The 20,149-nt window shown below is 38.7% G+C and overlaps 3 protein-coding genes across 4 annotated transcripts; 1 reads left to right on the forward strand and 2 right to left on the reverse strand.

The window, feature by feature from the left end:
• Positions 1-2,483: 2,483 nt before the first annotated feature.
• On the reverse strand, positions 2,484-3,343 carry LOC146650215 (C-C motif chemokine 20-like). The gene is made up of 3 exons (XM_085387353.1): positions 3,228-3,343; positions 2,781-2,892; positions 2,484-2,583 (listed from the first exon to the last, which is right to left on the reverse strand). The coding sequence occupies exons 1-3, from the start codon at positions 3,322-3,324 to the stop codon at positions 2,484-2,486; spliced, it is 309 nt and encodes a 102-aa protein (XP_085243479.1). The 5' UTR covers positions 3,325-3,343.
• Positions 3,344-5,380: 2,037 nt separating this feature from the next.
• Positions 5,381-7,749, reverse strand: LOC146650216 (macrophage mannose receptor 1-like). 2 transcript variants are annotated; one of them, XM_085386940.1, is made up of 4 exons: positions 7,716-7,749; positions 7,110-7,496; positions 6,068-6,418; positions 5,381-5,847 (listed from the first exon to the last, which is right to left on the reverse strand). In XM_085386940.1, the coding sequence occupies exons 1-4, from the start codon at positions 7,747-7,749 to the stop codon at positions 5,504-5,506; spliced, it is 1,116 nt and encodes a 371-aa protein (XP_085243066.1). In that variant the 3' UTR covers positions 5,381-5,503. The 2 variants fall into 2 exon arrangements, with proteins under 2 accessions (XP_085243066.1, XP_085243065.1); XM_085386939.1 differs by having other exon boundaries at positions 6,068-6,415; positions 7,098-7,496.
• Positions 7,750-15,198: 7,449 nt separating this feature from the next.
• Positions 15,199-18,596, forward strand: LOC146650217 (cornifelin homolog B-like). The gene is made up of 4 exons (XM_085386663.1): positions 15,199-15,279; positions 17,621-17,697; positions 17,801-17,988; positions 18,125-18,596. Exons 2-4 carry the CDS (start codon positions 17,643-17,645, stop codon positions 18,260-18,262), a joined length of 381 nt encoding a protein of 126 aa, XP_085242789.1. The 5' UTR covers positions 15,199-15,279; positions 17,621-17,642; the 3' UTR covers positions 18,263-18,596.
• The last annotated feature ends 1,553 nt before the right edge of the window (positions 18,597-20,149 follow it).

Raw genomic sequence — 20,149 nt, forward strand, 5'->3', positions numbered from 1 at the left:
TTTTCTTTTGTTCTTCTTGTTATATTTTTGAACTGTGAGATTGATGTTTGATGTATAATAAAGTGTCATGATCCAACAGTATTTAAATCTCCTCTTGGCTCTTCACCAGCAAGCAAATAAGCAATGAAAAACACAGATGTTGTGTCAGCAAAATAAAATTAAAGCCCAAATAAAATGTGTACACAAAGTAAAATGGTAGAAAGACACACATGGTAACATTTAGTAGCAATTGCAGTCCATTTCCATCCTTATCCACAAGTTGGCTTCAGTCTCAGGCGGCATGTGCGCCCAAAGCACGCGCATCTCGAAGCACAATACTCCAGTCCACCAGTAGGTGGCAACAATACAACATGGGAATTAGATTAAATATCCCAAAAGGTTGATTCTGTTCTTCTGGACGTAGCGTTTTCAGTGGGAGAAACGTTTCGTCACTCATCCAGGTGACTTCTTCAGTCTCAGCTGACTGCAGGTTTCCCCAACCTTATAAACCTTGAGACACTTCACCTCTCTAAAGCAGGGGCAGTAATATCTGTACTCATCCAGTTCTGTTCTTCAACGTCTTCAAGAAATTTAGTCCAGACGCTTTTCATGACAAGCTTCTTAGATTACGATGACTGGGACACTTGTACACTATATGTGGGTAAGACAATCAATCAATCAATCAATCGATCCGCAGAATGACGGGTGACTTTGGGTGGTGTTTGAAAAAGGAAACACCACCTAGTTCAAAATAGCCGAGGATCTCTAATTTTATTTTAACAATTTAGGTGCCACAGCAGTGTGAGCTGTGCTAGAAACAGAGTGGAGCAGAAACACAACAATAGAAATCGACGTCTTCTCTGTTCAGGACGTCTTAATTATCACACCTGGTGTTACGCATCCTGTCTGCCTAATACCAGGTGAAAACTCACTGTATACTGGAGCCTGCATTAAATATGTGGAAGGAGCTTATGATCCTTTGTGATGAAGACCTAAAATGCTATTCTGATATTCTAATAATATTATATTATCTAATATTCATGTTGCAAAATGTAAGTAACAAACAATGAAACAAAAAACAAATAAACAAACAAAACTAATATCTTTAGTCTTCCGTGAGACTATAAAACAGGCCATCTCAGCAACATCACCCTAAATATTTGCCAAAATAAGTTACAAATAAAATCCTAGGTTTTTTTCAAGTCTGTTGTAAAATTAGATTAGCTGTCAAAAATTTGCACTGAAGACGATTTTGTTGTTGCAATAGTTTCTGGGAGTACTGGACCCCATTTTGCCTTCACCTGCCACAGCAGGGTGCTAAAAGCTTCCCCTGAGATTTTGGTCCATATCGATATGTCAGCATCACACAGTTACTGGAGATTTGTTGGCTTTACATCCATGATGTCAATCTACTGTTTCAATAATATGCTGCAGTGTAAGTTGGTACCAAAGTGAAGTAAATATCCACAACACCAGAGTTTTTATAGTTTCTGTTTTCAAATGACTGTTTTTAGTATTTCTTGCTCAAAAGTGTTTGGTTTAATTAGTTTAGTTTAATTTGTAAATACTTTATGTCAAAAGTCAGCACAAATTACAATAAAAATACAGAACTTTTTGAAAGTAGTTACACTGTTGTTGGCATTAAGAGTCTCAGTAAATACATTCATCAATCCCTCATCAGACCAGCTCATAATGTTTGTTTTTTTTTACCAATATTACAAATACTGAAAATGGAGATATTTCTCCCATGTTTTTATTTTTTATTTTTCTGTTTTCCAAGGTCACATAATCGTTTTTAGATTTTATTTCAATTTTTAGTTAACTACAGGGTTTTGTTTTTACATCTAGTTTTAATTTTGTATTTAGTTTTAGCTAACTATAATAACCGTGCCCCACCACCAGCCAGAACTGTGGATACAAGACACGATGGATGCACATGGATGGATCCATGCTGTAGGCCATCTACAGTTCCATATGTGTTGTGTTTAGAGATGCTGTTCTGCATATCTTGGTTGTACAAATTTCCCTTTCAAGCACATCTCAAGGATGCTGTTGCAGTGCAGTGTTTTTAATTTTCTATCATCAAGTTGCAGTATACAAACCAAAGGTTCTGTTTGGTTTTGCTCTTTATTTGCAAAAGAAAAACACAAAGTCCAACTCTAGCAAATCTGTGTATATTTTTAAAAAACCTCAACTTATCTGTTAACAGCATGTTAAGGATACATTTTTCTCACATACACACACAGTTGAATAGTATCATAGATGGTTCACATAAATTATTTTACTTATACTGGCTCTAACATTAAGTATACAACATATTTCTGTATTAGTAAACTGTGTACATGACTAAAGATGATATCCGATCTCGGACAGCTAGATAAAGATGTCCACTGTCCCCTCTTCTGCTTTTTCTCGTTCTGTAAAGAGGCGGTGTGTATTATGGTTAATGTACATAGCCTCTGAGAGTGTATGACATTGGGAGAGCATGGTATGTATCTTTTTACCTAATGCAGCATTGATGGATCCAGCCTCTTCATCTCCCTCTGGACCCAATCATCGTCTGGATTGGCACACACAGGTTTGGACTTCTTTTTCATCTGAAACCTACATATGTGAGTATCATTATTTAAAGTTCTCAAGCTTATTTTAGAAGCTCACACACTTCATTAAATGTCGATCATGCACTTCCTAAATTGGGTTTTTCTTTTTCCGTCAGTCTGTGCTTATTAATTATGCTGGAATTTGACAGTGCAGGAAAACAAAACCAGTCAGAAGTGAAGGATCTTACACTGTATACTCACAAAACAGCTGTCATGTTGCAGACAGTGTTCGGTTCCTGCATAGTGTAACCGACGATGTTTCTCTTCTTTTTTATGTCGTTAACATAGCCGAGGCAGCACTTGCCATACGAGCCTGGAGAGAAAGTTAGAGAGTAACGGAGAAATAAACCACCCCGCTTGGAAATGTTGTGGACAGTGCTGTCCAGTATTATTCCCACATCCCCTCACTAAAAAAAACAACAGGTGTTCAGAAACAAAGACAAAGGAATGAGGCTTCAGGAACTGTGGTTAACCCAAGATGTGGCATAAAAAACCCCACCAAAAGATGGGTGCATATTTTTAGTCAGATTTTTAGAAGATACTGTGAAGAGCTGCATGGTTACATTTCTGTGAATTCTGTTAAAAGTAGATATTTAAGTGGAAATGTCACAGTTGAGTTCTGCATCCAGTCCATTCTGTTTGACTTACCTTGTGCCAGACTCAGGTATGTGCAGATGAAGAGAAGAATGAAAACAAAAGCATGAAACTTCATCGCTGCTGCTGTTGTTCTTGTTGTTTTGCTCATTGCACAGAAACACTAAGAGATTAAATAAAAGAGCAAAGTCAAACAGAAAGGTGGAGGCAGAATAAATCACACCCACTGCTTTACAGATGTTGGGCAAATATACAGTTTTTTCCAAAGCAAATCCCTCCCTCTGTGCTCTTTCATAAGAGCACAGAGGGAGGCATTTGTTCTCATTTCTTTAGTTCAATCTAAAAAACATCCCAAAGGTGCCCTCAACAAATTTGATTCAAGCTACAACGACTACAGCAGATACAAAGTAACTGAAGGTCACGTCATTAAGAAATCAGAGAAAACATCCGTCAATGATTTGGCACAGGAACCAGGATGTGTATATTAATGAGACCAATAGTGTGATACTGAGTTCAGTATGTAGCCCACTATATTGTGCTAAATAAATCATTTTTTGGGAAATCAAAAAATATGTTAAATATTGTACTATACTAAATGAAAAATGATCACCTGTGAATAAAAATATACACAAAATGTATAATTTGTGTTGACCATCATGTCTGGTTCTGAAGAATCAACATGCTGGTTTAAAGCTTATAAAAATTGCACAAACTCTTTTTGCCTCAGCTGCTGCGTTTCCATTTTTATTTGTAAATTTTTCACTACATCACTGCATCCATTTTCCATTTTCCAAGCAGAATGTAAAGAAATGAGGGGTGGTTCTACACTGTCGCACAGACCATATGGGAAATGTGAACATGTTTAATTGCTGTGAAATTGTTGGCTCATGTGAACCATCTAGTGTTCTCTTAATTACTTAAAAAAATCCTGAACAATACACACTTTTTTACTGACACTAATGATAAAAATATTTAATGTTTAATATTTTTGTTTCAAATTTCATTATCAGTTATACCAGTGTTCCCAGTTCACAGGAAAATCTGACAACATTGTTAAACAGGGTCAGAAAAATAAAAATAAACATTTTACTTAAGTCCTTAAATTTAAATAATTATATATAAACATTGCATTTGGGGGGTTAAGACAGTTATTTACATATTAGATATTATATATTTTGACTTACCTTGTGCCAGACTCAGGTACGTGCAGATTTTATTTTTATTTGAATTTTATTTTATTTGTATTCTTTCACTTATTGTTGCATTTGTGTTGTTGCTGCCTGTGTTTGAGTAATTTCTGTAACTGTGAGACACCTGCTGCTGCCGATCTTGGCCAGGTCTCCCTTGAAAAAGAGGTTTTTAATCTCAATGGGATCTTCCTGGTTAAATAAAGGTTAATAAAATAATAATAAAAATAAATAAGCTTATAATTGCTGTATACACTACAAAGCCATCACCTTATGTTATCTAACAGGTGAAGAGTTATTGAGCTAGAACAGATTCCTATTTTGTAACAAATATGTGACAGAATACAAAGAAATAAACTTCAAAAGAAAAATAAAAACAAAGAAATGCTATCGTTGTTATGTGTCGCTTGTTTCTAGCCTGGAAACAGAGAAAACGTACTTTTAACAGTGTTTTTAGGCTGTGATTGTAACTCTTGTTTTTCTTTCTCCGTTGCTGCAGTCGGTCTCTGTCTCATTGGTCCAGTTCTCATAGCAGACAAAGCCGGTCATTGACCCAGAGCCACAGATCAAGAGCACAGCTGTAGCACAGTCCCAGCCAGACGTGGGCTGTGTTGGTGTTCTTGGCTGCCTCCTTCACCAGTTCCTGCTGTTCCGGGTTTGTGATGGAGACCAGGTCAAACATGCACTCTGCATTATTTTAAGGCCTCATGCTATTATTTTTCTTTCTTTAATCAAAGGTTTTTGTTTCTCTTTGTATGTTGTTTTTTTTAAATAAAAAATTGTTACTTGCTCAGGATAAGTATTACTATAAATCTTGTATCTTTGTCAGATTATGGAAAGTTTATATAAGCATACAAATGCTGTGGTATATTTTACTCTACAGTACGTATCGCTTTTAAACTTATTTAGGAATAAAGCATTCTACAGTTTGAAAAATAAAAAACAGCTTCTAACACATTAGCTTTGAGGACCAAATGTTGCCTTAGTCCCTGATGTATCCCACCCACTAACAGGCTCTATGATGAAGAGATAATCAGTGTAATTCACCTTATGCCTGATCAACTTAAATGATTGTTATGTGTCATCTGTTTCTAGTATTGGCACATTTTTAACCCATGGCTGCTACACTGCTTTTAAAACCAGTCACAGAGAACAGATGAAGTTAAACTTCTCTCCATCATCTTTCTTGAACCATTTATGTTCTCCTCCTGTCTCCATGGCTACAGCCAGGTTGCAATGTCCAGTGTCTGTCTCATTGGCCCAGTTCTGATAGCAGGCAAGCTGGTCATTGACCCAGAACCACAGATCGAGAGCGCAGCTGTAGCGCAGTCCCAGCCAGACATACGGAGTGGTGGCATTCTTGGCTTTCTCCTTCACCAATTCTTGCTGTTCACTGCTTGTGATGGAGACCAGGCCATCATGGTGCTTTCTGCAGTAAATTAAGGCGTCGTCCCAATTTTTGCTTTCATTGATCAGGATCCATTTTTCTGTCATGAAAGAACACATGATGTTCGTTTATAAGAACAGAAGAAAACTCCATAGTAGTTTGTGTTATTTAGCTTGATGATGAAACTTATACCAGCGTTCCTCATGTACACTTCTTTCAGTGAGAATAAGAAAGATTTAAAAAATTATTTTAACATTTATTCCTTCAGTAAGAAAACTGACAGAAACCAGATGTAAAAGCTGAATCTTTGCAAATCTCACCATCATAGCAGAAGAAAGGTTTTGTGTTGTTACAATCATCAGCGCTCCATTTTCCTTCTTTGTTTAATGCAATCATCGCACACTTCCTGGTGCCGCTGTCAGTTTTAGAAAGCTCTACAGGCAACTCATGCACACTTTCCCAGTGTCTGTAAGAAGAATTACTCCCATCTGACCACCTCCAGGTGTCTCTGAACAGGCCGATCCATGATGGTGGTTTACGAGATAATTTACTGACTGCTTCCTTTAACTGTTCTGCTCCACTGGCCAGGTCTGTGTGGTGCTGTCTGCAGTAGCTCTGAGCCTCACGCCACTTTTTTTTTGTGTCAATCAAATGGAGTGATTTGTTTTGTTCTGTGGAATAAAGAGAAAAAAGTGTCACAAGAAATGCACATTTTTTGATCTCAGACAATAGTTTTTTTTCATGAAAACTGGAAAATATTAACCTGGAATACTGAAAATTGTGATCCTTTCATTGTGCTGTATTGTAACAATAAGATCAATAATTAATGACTAGCTCAATAATTCATACTGCATGTCGAAACAACCCACTAACAAAAAATGCGACTTAAAAAAGAGTCCAAAGCTGAAGTATGATTGTAAAAGTACTTTCATGTTTTACTCTCTGTAGCAACGTTAGGGGAATACCCACTGCTGTGACATCATGCTCAGGATGTCTTTGCTCTGTGTGGCAGAGAAACAGTTCTCTGAAGTTTTATTCTTTCCCAGTTAAATTTACACAATTTATTTCCTTTCCTTTTCATAGTCTTTTATTTTAGGTCACGAGCAGTTGTCTAAGCATTTCACTGCATATCGTACTGTGTATGACTGTGTATGTGACAAATAAAATTTGAATTTGAATTTTATGTTATTTTGTGTAATACCATTTGGCACCACAAGATGGTGCAGTAAATCAATGAAACATACAGTCTGCTCTGCTCTAAAAAAAAAAAAGCAGTGCTTCTTTTCATATTCATTAGAGGTGAATTATATTTAAATATGAACAGTTATTTAATTAATTAATTAATGATTGCCTTATTCTCACCATTATAGCAGACAAAAGCGTGATTGTTAGAACAGCCAACATCCACCAGCCCATCAGGGCTTTTAATCCGTCCACAGTTCTCAAGATGTTCAGGTTTATCATTAGGTTCCCCTACTTTCCATTTCATCTCTTTATCATGGAACTCCACTCCTGGCAGAGACCAGTGCCACATCCTGTTTTCTCTTCCTGATATGCTGTACAGCCCAATCCAGGCGTTTGCTTGATTCTCTGTAGAATCTATGTACAGAGTCTCCCTATATGTCACGTCAGGCACTGTGGCCAGGTCTTTATATCCTTCTTTACAGTAGCTCTGAGCTTCGTCCCATGTTTTAGGCTCTTTAATAAAATAGTACTTATAGCGCTGGCATGAAAACAAGGAACACTGACCTAAAAAGAAAAAAACAAATATACACCTTCATAAATGTATAAACATAATGATGTCAGAGAAGTCATTAAGAAAGTTAAATCAGGAGGGAAGACATCACATAAAGAAAGCAACACATGCCTAAAACGAGTAGTTTCAGTGCTTTTAGTGATTACACAGTAACAGTGCACTAATCTGAAGTGAATTATTTTGTAGTTTTTCCAGTAAAATGATCTACTTACCCATTAGAATGAGCAGAAAAGGTCTCCAGTGCATCTTTGCTCTGTTTGATAGACCCAGTATTTCAGTGTGTGGTTAGTTTTTTTTAAAATTGTTGTTGTTTTTAGAAGTGGAGAAAAGACAATTGTCAAAGTTAATATGGTTTCACTGCTTTGTCTAAGAAAGCTCAATAGAAGGACGGATAGCAATAACAAAGGAGGGGAATGTGCAGATGATAAAAATGCAACTAAACAAGGAAAATAAACAAGAAGCTGAGACTTTTTGTTTTGTTTTGCAATTTCACAGCTTGGAACAGCCGTTTTAACACAAACTGTTTTACTGCAGGACTATTTTATCACTGCCTTATATTGCTATTTTTGTTTCTGTCATTATAGCCACCCCCTGTGACAGCAAACAAGAATAAAACATGGGCTCTACATTTAATATGTGAAAATACATTAATATCAATCTCTAAAGAAATACATTTTAACCTCTATTCTGAGCCAATAATGTCAAATTACACTACAAAGTTTCTACTTACGTCAGGTTGTTCCTCTGTCCCTGCTTCACTCTGATCTGTTCTTATTCTGGGTCATTGAATGAAACATTCAGCTCTAACAAGAGGATTCTGTATTATGTATTTGAACATTCAAAACAGAAGTCAGTCATTCACAATCTAATCTAGATGAAGCCATGGAAAACAGGAAAGACGACAGGCCGATCTTAAATTCAAAACCGGACCAGGAAATGTGCAGCTATTGCACATTTAAAAAACAAAAACATTTCAATAAATTCAAATTATCTGTCACCATAATGCCTTTCATCCACTTTGAAGGTGAGATTCATATCATATGGTTATTTATAGCTACTCTAAAGATGCAGCATTTGACATCTGCTTTCTATCAGTGTACTTTATGAAGATGAACTGAAACTTTTACTCCCACGAATCCCTTTTTTCCTATTTAAAAAGCACACACAGCTGGTGGATGTCAGCCACGTGAGCCAGTGATAATACTCAAGTGTGTGACTATCTGTGATGTGTCAAATTCTAGTAGATTTATATCAAAGTTTGCAGTGATCAGTAAATCTAATTGTGGTGGAGGTGTGGTCCCTGGATCAACTGCAGGGGACGGGTGGTGCCAGGGAGGTTGGTGGGTCAGGTGGGGATGATTTATGATGAGGTTTTCCCCCTTTTCAGTGATGTCACAGACCGGAGATGGAGGGGGAGGGTGCAGCTGACTGCAGAACTGGCTGCCGTGGGTGCTGAGAGTGAAAGTGTCCCTGAACGATTAATAAACCCATAAAGGTGAACACGGGGTGCTGGCTCCTTTACAGTTGTTTACAAATCATTTTTATAGCAAATGAAAAAGAAACCAAGTGTTTGTTCCATCACTTACCTTGAATAAGAGGGACAGGAGACCAGCCACAAAGGCTGGCACATCCCACATCGATGGAGACAACACTGAATGTCACACCGCTCAGAGAAAAACACTGAAACATGACTGTAGAAAAATGTGGTCCACACCGAATAGTCATTAAAAACATACGAACAGAATTATATTAAGGTTTGTAACTTCATCATGCACATATTGTTATTAGACTTTGTTGGTTCTCGCTGGATGAAACTGGATGCAAAGAAGATTAAAATCTCGTAGTGACTGGTTGGGTCGCTGCAGTTTTTCATGTTGGTCTGCAAACACAAAGTGTCACAAGGAAAAACACTCATTCTTATCAATGTTATATAGATCAATATTTAAGTATAATTTCCCAATAATACACATCTTATGTGTAGTGAGGTGTTTTATACTAGTGTGGTCATCCTGTAAAAAGTGTGAAAAGTTATTATTGTTTGTAGCCTGGACGATGCAACAATATTGTATTTTTCCAGACTTGCTAGAAATATAAGGTCTATCACCGGTAAGCCTGTCAGAAAGAATAGATGAAGTTTAACTCTTCATCTGTTTTCTTGGACCACTCGTCTTCTCCTACTTGCTTCTACAGACATGTCAAACTGTCCAGTCTCTGTCTCATTGGTCCAGTTATCATAGCAGAGAAGCTGATCACTGACCCAGAACCAGAGATCAAGAGCACAGCTGTAGCACAGTCCCAGCCAGATGTGTTGGTGTTCTTGGCTGCCTCCTTCACCAGTTCCTGCTGTTCCATGTTCATGATGGAGACCAGGTCAAAGGTGCACTCTGCAGTAATTTCAGGCCTCATCCCGTTATTTGCTTTCTTTGATCGGGATCAACATTTCTGCCATGAGTAAACACAGATGTTTGGTTGAATCTGAGGACATCGGGCTTCAGTAAGAACGACATTAAAATGTGAGGCGAAACAAAACAGGGCACAAAAAAACAAACAGAAGAAAAAGTACGAGTTAGGCTTTACGTTTTGACTTTAACATTTTCCCCGTATCATCTTTACTTTTCTTACTTTACTTCATTGCTTTGCTTTCTTCATTTCAATATGGCATCTTACTTAAAATTCTAAAATTAATCAAGTAAGAATGCTGACAAAGACCTTATTTAGAAATCTCACCATCATAGCAAAAGAAAGGTTTTGTGTTGTTACAATCATCAGCGCTCCATTTTCCTTCTTTGTTTAATGCAGTCATTGCACATTTCGTAGTGCCACTGTCAGTTTTAGACAGCTCTTCTTCAACTCGTGCACACTTTCCCAGTGTCTGTAAGAACAGTCACTCCCACTTGACCGCCTCTGGGTGTTTTTGAATGATAACTAATAAGTAAAAAGTTATATCAAAACTAAGAGAGTGAAAATGGTGAGTGAAGAGAAAATACTCAAGTAAAACCCTCAGCAGCTTAAACCTGTTGCAGTGTAGCTGGAAGCAGCTCTCCAAACTGGGAGCTGGAACGGCAAGGGCGGGGTAAGTGGTCAGATTAGATCAGATTGGTGATCTAATTGATCACCAATCTGATCCAAGGGGTGCTGTGATGCAAAGAGCTGCCGAGTAAAAACCAGCTTCAGGATGAAGGAGTGCATTGCCAGAGGATGGAGGTGGCAGACAACAGGACGGCTGAGGGAAGGAAAACAAAGGCTGAATAAATGTTTCTATGAACAAAACCCTCTTTCTGTGAAACTCTGTGGTGGCCAGCACTAACTGTGGTTAGCTGAAGACTTGGCAAAGAGTCGTGGTGAGCACTGCTCATCAGTACTGGCAGCTCAGTTGCCAGCAGGTGTGGAGACACGCAGGAATGCAGTGACTCCACCCAGGGGTGGAAATGACGACTCGGTGGAAAAACCCAAGCACTCACCCGGACCATGACAATTTCATGTTAGCACTACTGGCACCACTTTCTCTGGTTTATAAAATATAGTCTATTTCGAGGAAGAACAGTAAAGAAAGCATGGAAATGTACAGACTTTACTATTGTTACTTCAAGTTTTAGGAATATCTGCCTCCATTCACTGTAAAAAAACAAACAAACAAACAAATAAAAAAGACTTCAAATAAATATTTTTATAAAAGAAAATGGTAAAAACATTCAGACCTGGACATTGGTCTTCATTCGTCTTTGATTGTCTCCCCTTTGTGGGCTAAGGAAGAATTTACTGCTGGAACAGGAGGACTGTAATCTGCATTTGAATATTAAAAAATAAGTCTGAATTCCATTACATCCTTCAACATCTAATTTACATAATGTCATGTAAGCAGAAGAGACAAGAGGCCAAACAGACGCTCTACTGCTCCTCAATCCAAACTGCTCAGCCCGACTGTTCCTCTGATATACTTCTTCCTAATCCTGTCATTTCTGGTCACTCTCAGCAAACATCTCAACATCTTGAGCTCTGCCTCCTTCAGGTTTGGCTCCTGTCTTTCTGTCAGTACCACTGTCTCCACCGTCCTTCTGTGGAGTGCACATTTTCAAGCCCCAACGCTTTTTAAGTGTTTTGACTACCACCATGCTGGTTTTGCTGGAGCCATAGAGTACTGCATTTGTTGAGGGTAGAGTGCTAAGCTATCAGCTAATGCTTTGTTATTATGAAGCTACATCCACTATCTGTACAAGTGCATCGGAAACAGACAATAAAATACAGTATGAGCCACCAAATCTCAAGAAAAAACTTTTTGGATCATCTGTATCATTCAGCGAGCTAAACATAGTGAACAGTCTCAGGTTCTGTGAGCTGAGGTGAGGTCCACACACAGGTCAGCTATAGCCACCACTAGGAAAACAGACAGGGCTGTGCCCCCCCCCCCCCCCCCCCCACACCCTCTAGCAGATCATTACATGAAGGAACCTTTTAAAAACAAACACGTCCATGCTCACAGGTGTACACACGGGTGATCACACACACAAACTACACCCTTTTTGGCTCCTACCTCAAAGCACACTGTGCGCTCTCGATCTTACGTGCTGCACAATAATGTTTAATATTTAGTATTTACAGTTATATTCCCATATATCATCGTGATGTTGTTTATTCTATAGCTCTCGTTTTCTTCTGCTTGTTTTCTTTTTTCATTCTTAACAGGTGAAATTAAAAAAGTATCTACTGTTATCTATTGTTAGCTAGTTTCTTGTGATGGTGTTGTTTTTATTATGTTGCTCTTTGTTGTTTGTTTTCTCTTCTGGTTTTTTATCTCCATACAGGTGATCCAGTTGTTTTGTTTGTTTTTCTTTTTTTTCCCTTCCCCCCTTTCTCACCTTCTCTTCTCCCCTCTATTTTTCTTTCTCTCCCTCTCTTTCTGTCATTCTTTCTCCCTGTCCAATCCCCCAGTCATGTCTGTCTTATCTTTAAAAAACGAAAATAAAATAAATACATAATTATAATAAAGGTCAAATGGACCAATATGGCAAGGCCATGATGATCCACTTGGTAAAGTAAATCCACTTGGCATCTTTCTTGGCCTTCAGACAACAATTCTGATGGCTAAAGATCCAAACGGGACAGGCAAAAAAAAAAAAAAAACGAAAACAGAAAAACGAAAACACAAGAAACACAATCATTAAATCAAAACAGGAACCAAGACTCAAAAATATTAGTTCTGTATTTCTCAAAATTCTGTTTAAGATACCATTTTGTATAAAATCCTGTGAAAGTTATTATCACCAAAATTAAATTGACTAAATAAATAAACTTGCTTTTTAAATCTAGTAAAGGAGTAAGGTATACTGCAAGTGAGAAGCAAGTGTCCAAAGTTTTTATCAGTTACATGAAATTGCCAAAATGAAGCCTTATTTTCCTCCTAAAGACCTAGAAAAACTCATTCATGCGTCCATCACCTCTAGCCTGGACTACTGCACGTCTCTCTATTTAAACAGCCTTCTCTCCAGCGTTTGCAGTTAGTCTAACACTTGTCTTTTAACAGGTGTTAGTATGTATGAACACATCACTCAGGCTTTACACTGTACATTATCGTACTGATTTTAAGATTCTTATAAGATTCTAATTATACATGACAAACATGACAAACTCAGAATTTACATTTAAAGAAGAGTAACTGCAAAAAACAACAGGAGCCCTTAGAGAGCCCCGAAGGGCAAGGGCTACACAAAAACACTGACGTTTATACTGAGATGGAAATCTGGTGTAGTGTATTCATCTTTTTGTGTCATTGTGAACTCATTTAATGTGTGTTGAAAAAAAATGTTTCAAAGAGCTCAAAGAAAGTTCTTATAACCCCTAATAACTAATATATCATTTAAAAGTTTGGATATGATCCTTTGGAAACTAAAGCTTTATCCTAAATTTTATGACCCTGACCTTGTACCTATACATAAGGTGTAGTTTATAATCTTTAACCATTTGTATGGAGCAGATTTTGGCTTATATGAGCTAAAAGGAAACTTTGAGATTCTCTTGAAATTTGAAGCTCAAGGTCAGATGCTTAGCCACACTAGGTACTTGTGTCCCCCAAGGCCTAGTATACTTTGAAGTTTGAAAATGCTTCACAAAAAATTGTGAGTAATATAAAGTTTTCACTGATTTTGGGCAAAAAGAAATTGCCTGTGCTGTTCTTAGTATCTACCCTCACATAAAATTTGAACATACTTTGAAAACTGTGGTGACTCGACAGATGGACAGACAGACAAAAAAAACTAAACAAATGAAACCAATTACATACTCACTCCCTTCAGGGGGAGAAAAGAGTTTTACTTGCCTTTAATCATTCAAGCACTCATTTTCATCATATTTAGAGACTGTGGAGCTCTCTTTAGAGCATTCAGAGGGTGTGCTCAACATTTACAACGAGCTGCACCTCTGGGCAACACTTTTGCCATCTGTCACATTAAACAAATGTCCAGGACAAACATCCCAACCTTTTCTTTTTTATAAAACTTATAGTTGTTGGGCTGAATCAGATAACCCTGAACCATCCTTTAGTTGTTCTGCTGTAGGTTCGCGCTGCTGGTTGACTTCCCATGATGCACTGAAAATGTCTTCCCCTCTTTTCTCTCCCAGTGCGTTTATTCACACCACCGCTGCATGGCAATGTTTGTCTGCTGCCACAGTCTGCGTTTTATCCAAGATCTCTCTAAGCGGTCCTTTTCTCTCGTCTCTCACCTCTATACTGGTCAAGCTGGATGCTAGCTGCCCCACCCTGAGCCTATAGGACAGCTAAAGGTCCTTCCTGTTAAAATCGAGTTCCTCCTTCCCACCAAGTGCTGTGCTTAAAGGTTCGTTTGATCATGTGGCTCGTCTATTTCATATTGTAAGGTCTTTACAATATAAAAAGCCAAAGGAAAACTTTAATGTGGTGCTATATAAATAAAACCTTATTGAATTTCTTATTGAATTTAAATAATATTATTAAAAATATTTAGAAAAGGGAAAATTCACAATTCTTAAATCTTTTTCGACTGAACTTTTACCCATTTCCAGACATTAATTTTTAACATCTGCTGGTGAAACTCAAAATGTACTTACATCATCAGATGACCTCAGTTTGCAAAACTGGATTAAGGTTGAGTGTGAGGAAAATGTGAGTCATTTTTGTGGAAAAACATATCAAATAACGATCTTAAAGAAAACAAGAAAACTGCAAAGACATGTGTGCAGTTTGAAAAATTGCACATAAACGTCAGTCAGTGTTTGGCAGTCAAACTAAGCAGAATAAAGGCTACAATAAAGGCTAAAAAACCTAAAAGAAATCTTTAAAAGAGAGATCAGACGTTTAAATAATTTTGGCAGATTATTTTTTAAATTTTTTTAAGGCTAATACATTTGTTAAATTACATTTTGGTTTCAATCATCCAACTGACTGATGACCACTTTGCACATCACGTACCATTAACCAAATGATGACAATGAAAAAACATCAGCATGACAATATCAATCACATTATTGTGATTTCTTTAACAACACGCCTGTTGTTAAATTAAAAAAAAAAAAATGGAAATTGAGGTTTGGCCATCCAAAAGAAGCACACTGACTGTGTTTACAGCGATGTGGTCAACAGGTTTGCCACACCTCAGTGCACGTTGTTGTTTTAACCTTTTTTTATGTGTAATAGTTCTGGTTCGGCTGCATTTTTTTCCGAGGTATCTGAGTAATGCACGGTGCACATGCAGCATGTTCTCTCAAAGCTTCCTGACTTCACAACAAGACTTCCAGCTTTAACAGGTAAGATTTTTTGGTTGCTAGTAAAAATGGAAATTTATAATCAAAACAGTGAGAGGTGTGAGATTATATCAAACAGCTAGAACAGAGAAGAAATCATTTTTATCGTATTTTAAAAATATATATTTTCTGAGGTGTAAAAAGCTACATTTGGAAGATGACTTGTAAACGTCTACAAAAGCTTGCAGATCTAACATAAAACTGATCTGTTCTGGCTTTCACCTGAAAGATGTAAACTAATGTAATCATTCTGGTCTTTTAACAAACATTTATGGTCACTGAGTATTTTAAAAACATGTTTATTATTTCTAACTAATGTTTTGTAACTGATGCACGTGGCACTGTGTCGAGTTTGTGTCTTTTTTTCTCCTTCTGTAAAAGTTATCTTTTTAAAGTGCATACAATTCTAACTCAGCTCTGTAAATCATTCATCAGTCAAACAACTAGTGTTGTGTTTTTCCTCCAAGTGGGATTGCACAATCGTGTAATTTACTTTTCCCACACTGAGCTACCTCGCCCTTGTTCTTGATACAACTGTGTGGTAGTGGCTTCCAGGTGCTTAGGTGTGGTTAACAACATGGTAACAAATTTCATACACACAGCTTAACACTACCCAATGTTGCTGTTAACAAATCCATTTACTGATTGCACTGCCTTTGTTGCGTTTTAAGAGTGGTTATAAAACAGACATTTTCGTAATCTTTGGGGAAATCTCTAAATACGCTGATTTAATTGTGTTTTATTTTTGGAAAAAAGTTTCAGGGAATTATTTTAGTCTTGGTAGCCAGGATCGGTCCACCAGGACCTCCGCTCCTGGCTTGCCGCCCGGCTCACAGTGCACCCGACCCCTATGGCACCTCCTGTGGGTGGTGGGCCTGCAGGAGGATGGGCCCATGTCCCCTTTTCTGGCTGTGCCCAGCCGGCTCCATGGACTAATGCCTGGCCACCTGATGCTCACCCTCGGGCACCGTCCCCAGGCCTGGCTCCAGGGTGGGGCCCCAGTAACCCTATCCCAGGCAGGGTGAACTGTTCCCTCGATGGTCTTGTCATAGGGGTCTTCTGAATCGCTCTTTGTCTGGTCCCTCACCCAGGACCAATTTGCCATGGGAGACCCTATCAGGGGGGCAGAAGCCCCCAGACAACATAGCCCCTGGGACCCCTGAGACACACAAACCCCTCCACCACGATAAGGTAGCGATTCCCTTAGAGATAGGGTGAGAAGTTTGGCCATCCGGGAGGGGCTCAGAGTAGAGCCGCTACTCCTCCACATCGAAAGGAACTAGTTGAGGTGGTTCGGGCATCTGACAAGGATGCCTCCTGGGCGCCTCCTGGGTGAGGTGTTCTGAGCATGTCCCACTGGGAGGAGGCCCCGGGGCAGACCCAGGACATGCTGGAGAGATTATATCTCTCGGCTGGCCTGGGAACGCATTGGTGTTCCCCTGGACAGCTGGAGGAGGTGGCTGGGGAGAGGGAGGTCTGGGCTTCTCTGCTTGGGCTGCTGCCCCCACGATCCGGCCTCGGATAAATGGAAGAAAATGGATGGATGGATGGATGGATGGATGGAGGGCTGAATTATTTTAGTTCACTAATTCTAGGAGGTCAGAGTTCAGAGTTGTGATGTCATCAGTAAGCGCAGAAGAAGAAAAAACAGTGTTTGAGAGCATTGTTTGGTGATGATATGCTATGCTGCCTGTAAACTCCAAACCTGAAGTGAGGAGAATAAAGAGAGTGAAGTCATGTCTCTCTGAGTGTGCAACACTTAGATATCACTCATCAAAACAACACAGTCAAAGTTGCATTTATTGTATGCAATACCATGAGGTCATAAATATTTGGTCTTCATACAAATGAAATAGCTGTCAAGCTGGGATTTAAAGTTTTTTTTTATAGGGATTTGCCTATGGTCCAGTGCCATCCCAGTAATCTTTCTATTCTTCCTACTCCTTTTTAACTTGCAAACATATTCACTTAGTGTACATTAGATACCTTTTGATGTTCAATTCAGTTCAATTCAATTTTATTTATATAGCAAGAGCATTTGCTTCAAAGTGTTTTGTACTGTAAAGCAAACGACCCTAGAATAATAGAGAGAAAACCCCAACAATCAGATCACCCCCTGTGAGCAAGCATAGGGGGAGAAAAACTCCCTTTTACCAAGAAACCTCCAGCAGAGCTGGGCTCAGAGAGGGGCAGCTACCTGGGTGTGAGGGAAGTCACATGACATTTAGAAAACAAAACTTGTTCTTTGTCTTGTTAAATCAGCCTCTTAATGAGGAATATGTGCTAAACGTGAAGGTTTTGCATTAGGTGTTCTTGCTTGGTACTGATTTCCATGTATTAACAGGTACAGTAACCAGTCAACAACAATGACAGCCAACTGGAATACTGACCTCTTTGGCTGTTGTGACGACATAAAATCTTGTAAGCAACCAAAGAATTTTTTTATTTATATTTCCCTTTTATCATCATATGCTGCATTTAGATAATGTACTAAAACATAAATAAACATAAATATTGTTTCCAGGCTGCTATGGTTTCTGGTGTTGCCCTTGCCTCGCCTGTACCGTTGCAGGAATGTTTGAAGAGAACCGCTGTCTCCCATTATGTGACATCTGCAGCCCCGCTGTGTTATCAGCCTTTGGGATACCACTGTTTGTGCCTCCTGCTGCCTTGGGTCTGAGGGTTGGCGTTCGACACAAATATGGCATCCAGGTAAAACCCTATAACACTTATTAATAAAAATATTATTCTGACAATCAGATATTTTTTAGGCTCCCACTGGTAAATTACTAACTAAGAAATGGTACAAGTAGTAAAATGAGTATAGTTACAGAATATTTCTCTACAGGGCTCTATCTGTAAGGACATCGCCACTTCCTGTGTCTGTGTGTGGTGCACCTGGTGCCAGTTGCATCGCGAGTTAAAAATTCGCAAACACGGCACCCATGTCGTCAACATGCAGCCTACACCCACTGGGAAAAATTGAGAGTTTGTTATGGCTTCGTGCTGAGGTTGCTCCTCGTTGGTGTGATCTGTCCTCTAAGATCTGTTATGTTTGGTCTCACCAAACTAATTGATATTTGGTTATGATGGTCTTGCTTTTGACCTTTCTTTTCCCTCTAAGGATTTCTGCTGTGATACACTCAAGACAAGCATCGTATGTTTTATATATGCATGGTTTTCATTGCCTCTCTGAGCTAGCTCGTGACATGTAAGTTAATTATTTTAATGCTACAATAATGATGATCATGACAATTGAGAAACTGAGATCAATGACCCTCAAACACATCTACAAAAATAAAAGTGAACTCTACTAAGTTCTTAAATCTCTGTGTGAATCTGTAACTTTTTTAGACATACTAACTTTGTATATGTAAAAGTATCTCAAACTAAATCCATCTAACCCAAAAGTCCTGTTACATGAAAAACAAAACATGCTGTAAACAAGATCAGCCCACAGTCACGGGTAATGTTGTTATAATGTTATGCAAATGTGAAAAATACCTAAATGGAAATGTTCTATTTCAATACTTGTCTAAGAGATCATGAATATCAATTTGTCCGTGATGCTATGATTTTCATGATTACTTGAGATCTGTTTAATCCCACCATATGAATCTATGATGTCATGACAAGCAAGGAAGCAATGCTTGTCTTTCTGTAAAAAGTCACGGATGCACCCATGAACATGGTTGGCTTGGTGGGCTTCCAGCTGAGAGCAGATCTTCAGAGGAGAACAACGGCAATGTTGGATTAAAATGAGTCCACAATTACAGTATGATCTGCAAATATACAGACATAATGCATCATTACACATTTTGTACACAGTCTCTAGAGTGTTGTTGTATACATTGTGTGACAGTGAGTGGCCTGACCGGTTTCAAACTCAGAACAACAAACACTTACAGCAGAACAAAAATAAACTGATAACCACTAGATTACTGTGATTCAGAGTCTTGTGTCACTGTGATTACACCTAGGTACACAAATAAAACTGCCACAGCCACAAGGTAGGTAAAATGACTGGTGAATTAGCTTTACCTGCTGATAATTATTACCATTGCTAATCTACACTGATGCCCCCCATAAATGCACTATAAACACCCTATGGACGTAACCTTACACCAAGGTCAACTGGACTATTTTATGCTTGCTTATAATGGATTGGATTTATATAGCGCTTTTCAAGGCACCCAAAGCGCTTTACAATACCACTATTCATTCACTCTCACATTCACACACTGGTGGAGGCAGCTACAGTTGTAGCCACAGCTGCCCTGGGGCAGACTGACAGAAGCGAGGCTGCCATATCGCGCCATCGGCCCCTCTGGCCAACACCAGTAGGCAAGTAGGGTAAAGTGTCTTGCCCAGGGACACAACGACCAGGACAGAGAGCCCAGGGATCGAACCGGCGCCCTTCCGGTTACAGATGCGATTCCCAACCCCCTGAGCCACGGTCGCCCACCTGCAAACGTACAGAAATCGCGCATTGTTACACATTCTGTACACAATCTCTAGACTTTTGTATAACAGTGAATGGCCTGGCCTCTTTACTCCAACTTGATCTGATCATTTAGGATATACTCCCTCTTGTGGTGTAATGTAGGCATAGCCGCTCTCAATAGAAGAGAATAAACCTTTATTGTCCCGCGAATGAGAAGTTTGGGTGTTACACTGCTCTTACAGCAAGGGGAATATAAAATATAGAAGAAAGAAAAAAAGTGGTCCATATTAAACATAAGCAACTGAAGTTATACAGGTAACAATGTACAGAAATATGTATAAACATTGTACGGAGATATGTACACGAGTGTGTGTGTGTGGGGGGCAAACAAGCTGATGAGTAAGTAACCAAAAGCTGGTTGTCTGACAG

The sequence above is a fragment of the Rhamphochromis longiceps genome, linkage group LG17, assembly GCF_057381845.1.
Source record: "Rhamphochromis longiceps isolate RC_006_pf linkage group LG17, R_longiceps_female_GT1.1, whole genome shotgun sequence".
NCBI classification, from domain to species: Eukaryota; Metazoa; Chordata; class Actinopteri; order Cichliformes; family Cichlidae; genus Rhamphochromis; species Rhamphochromis longiceps.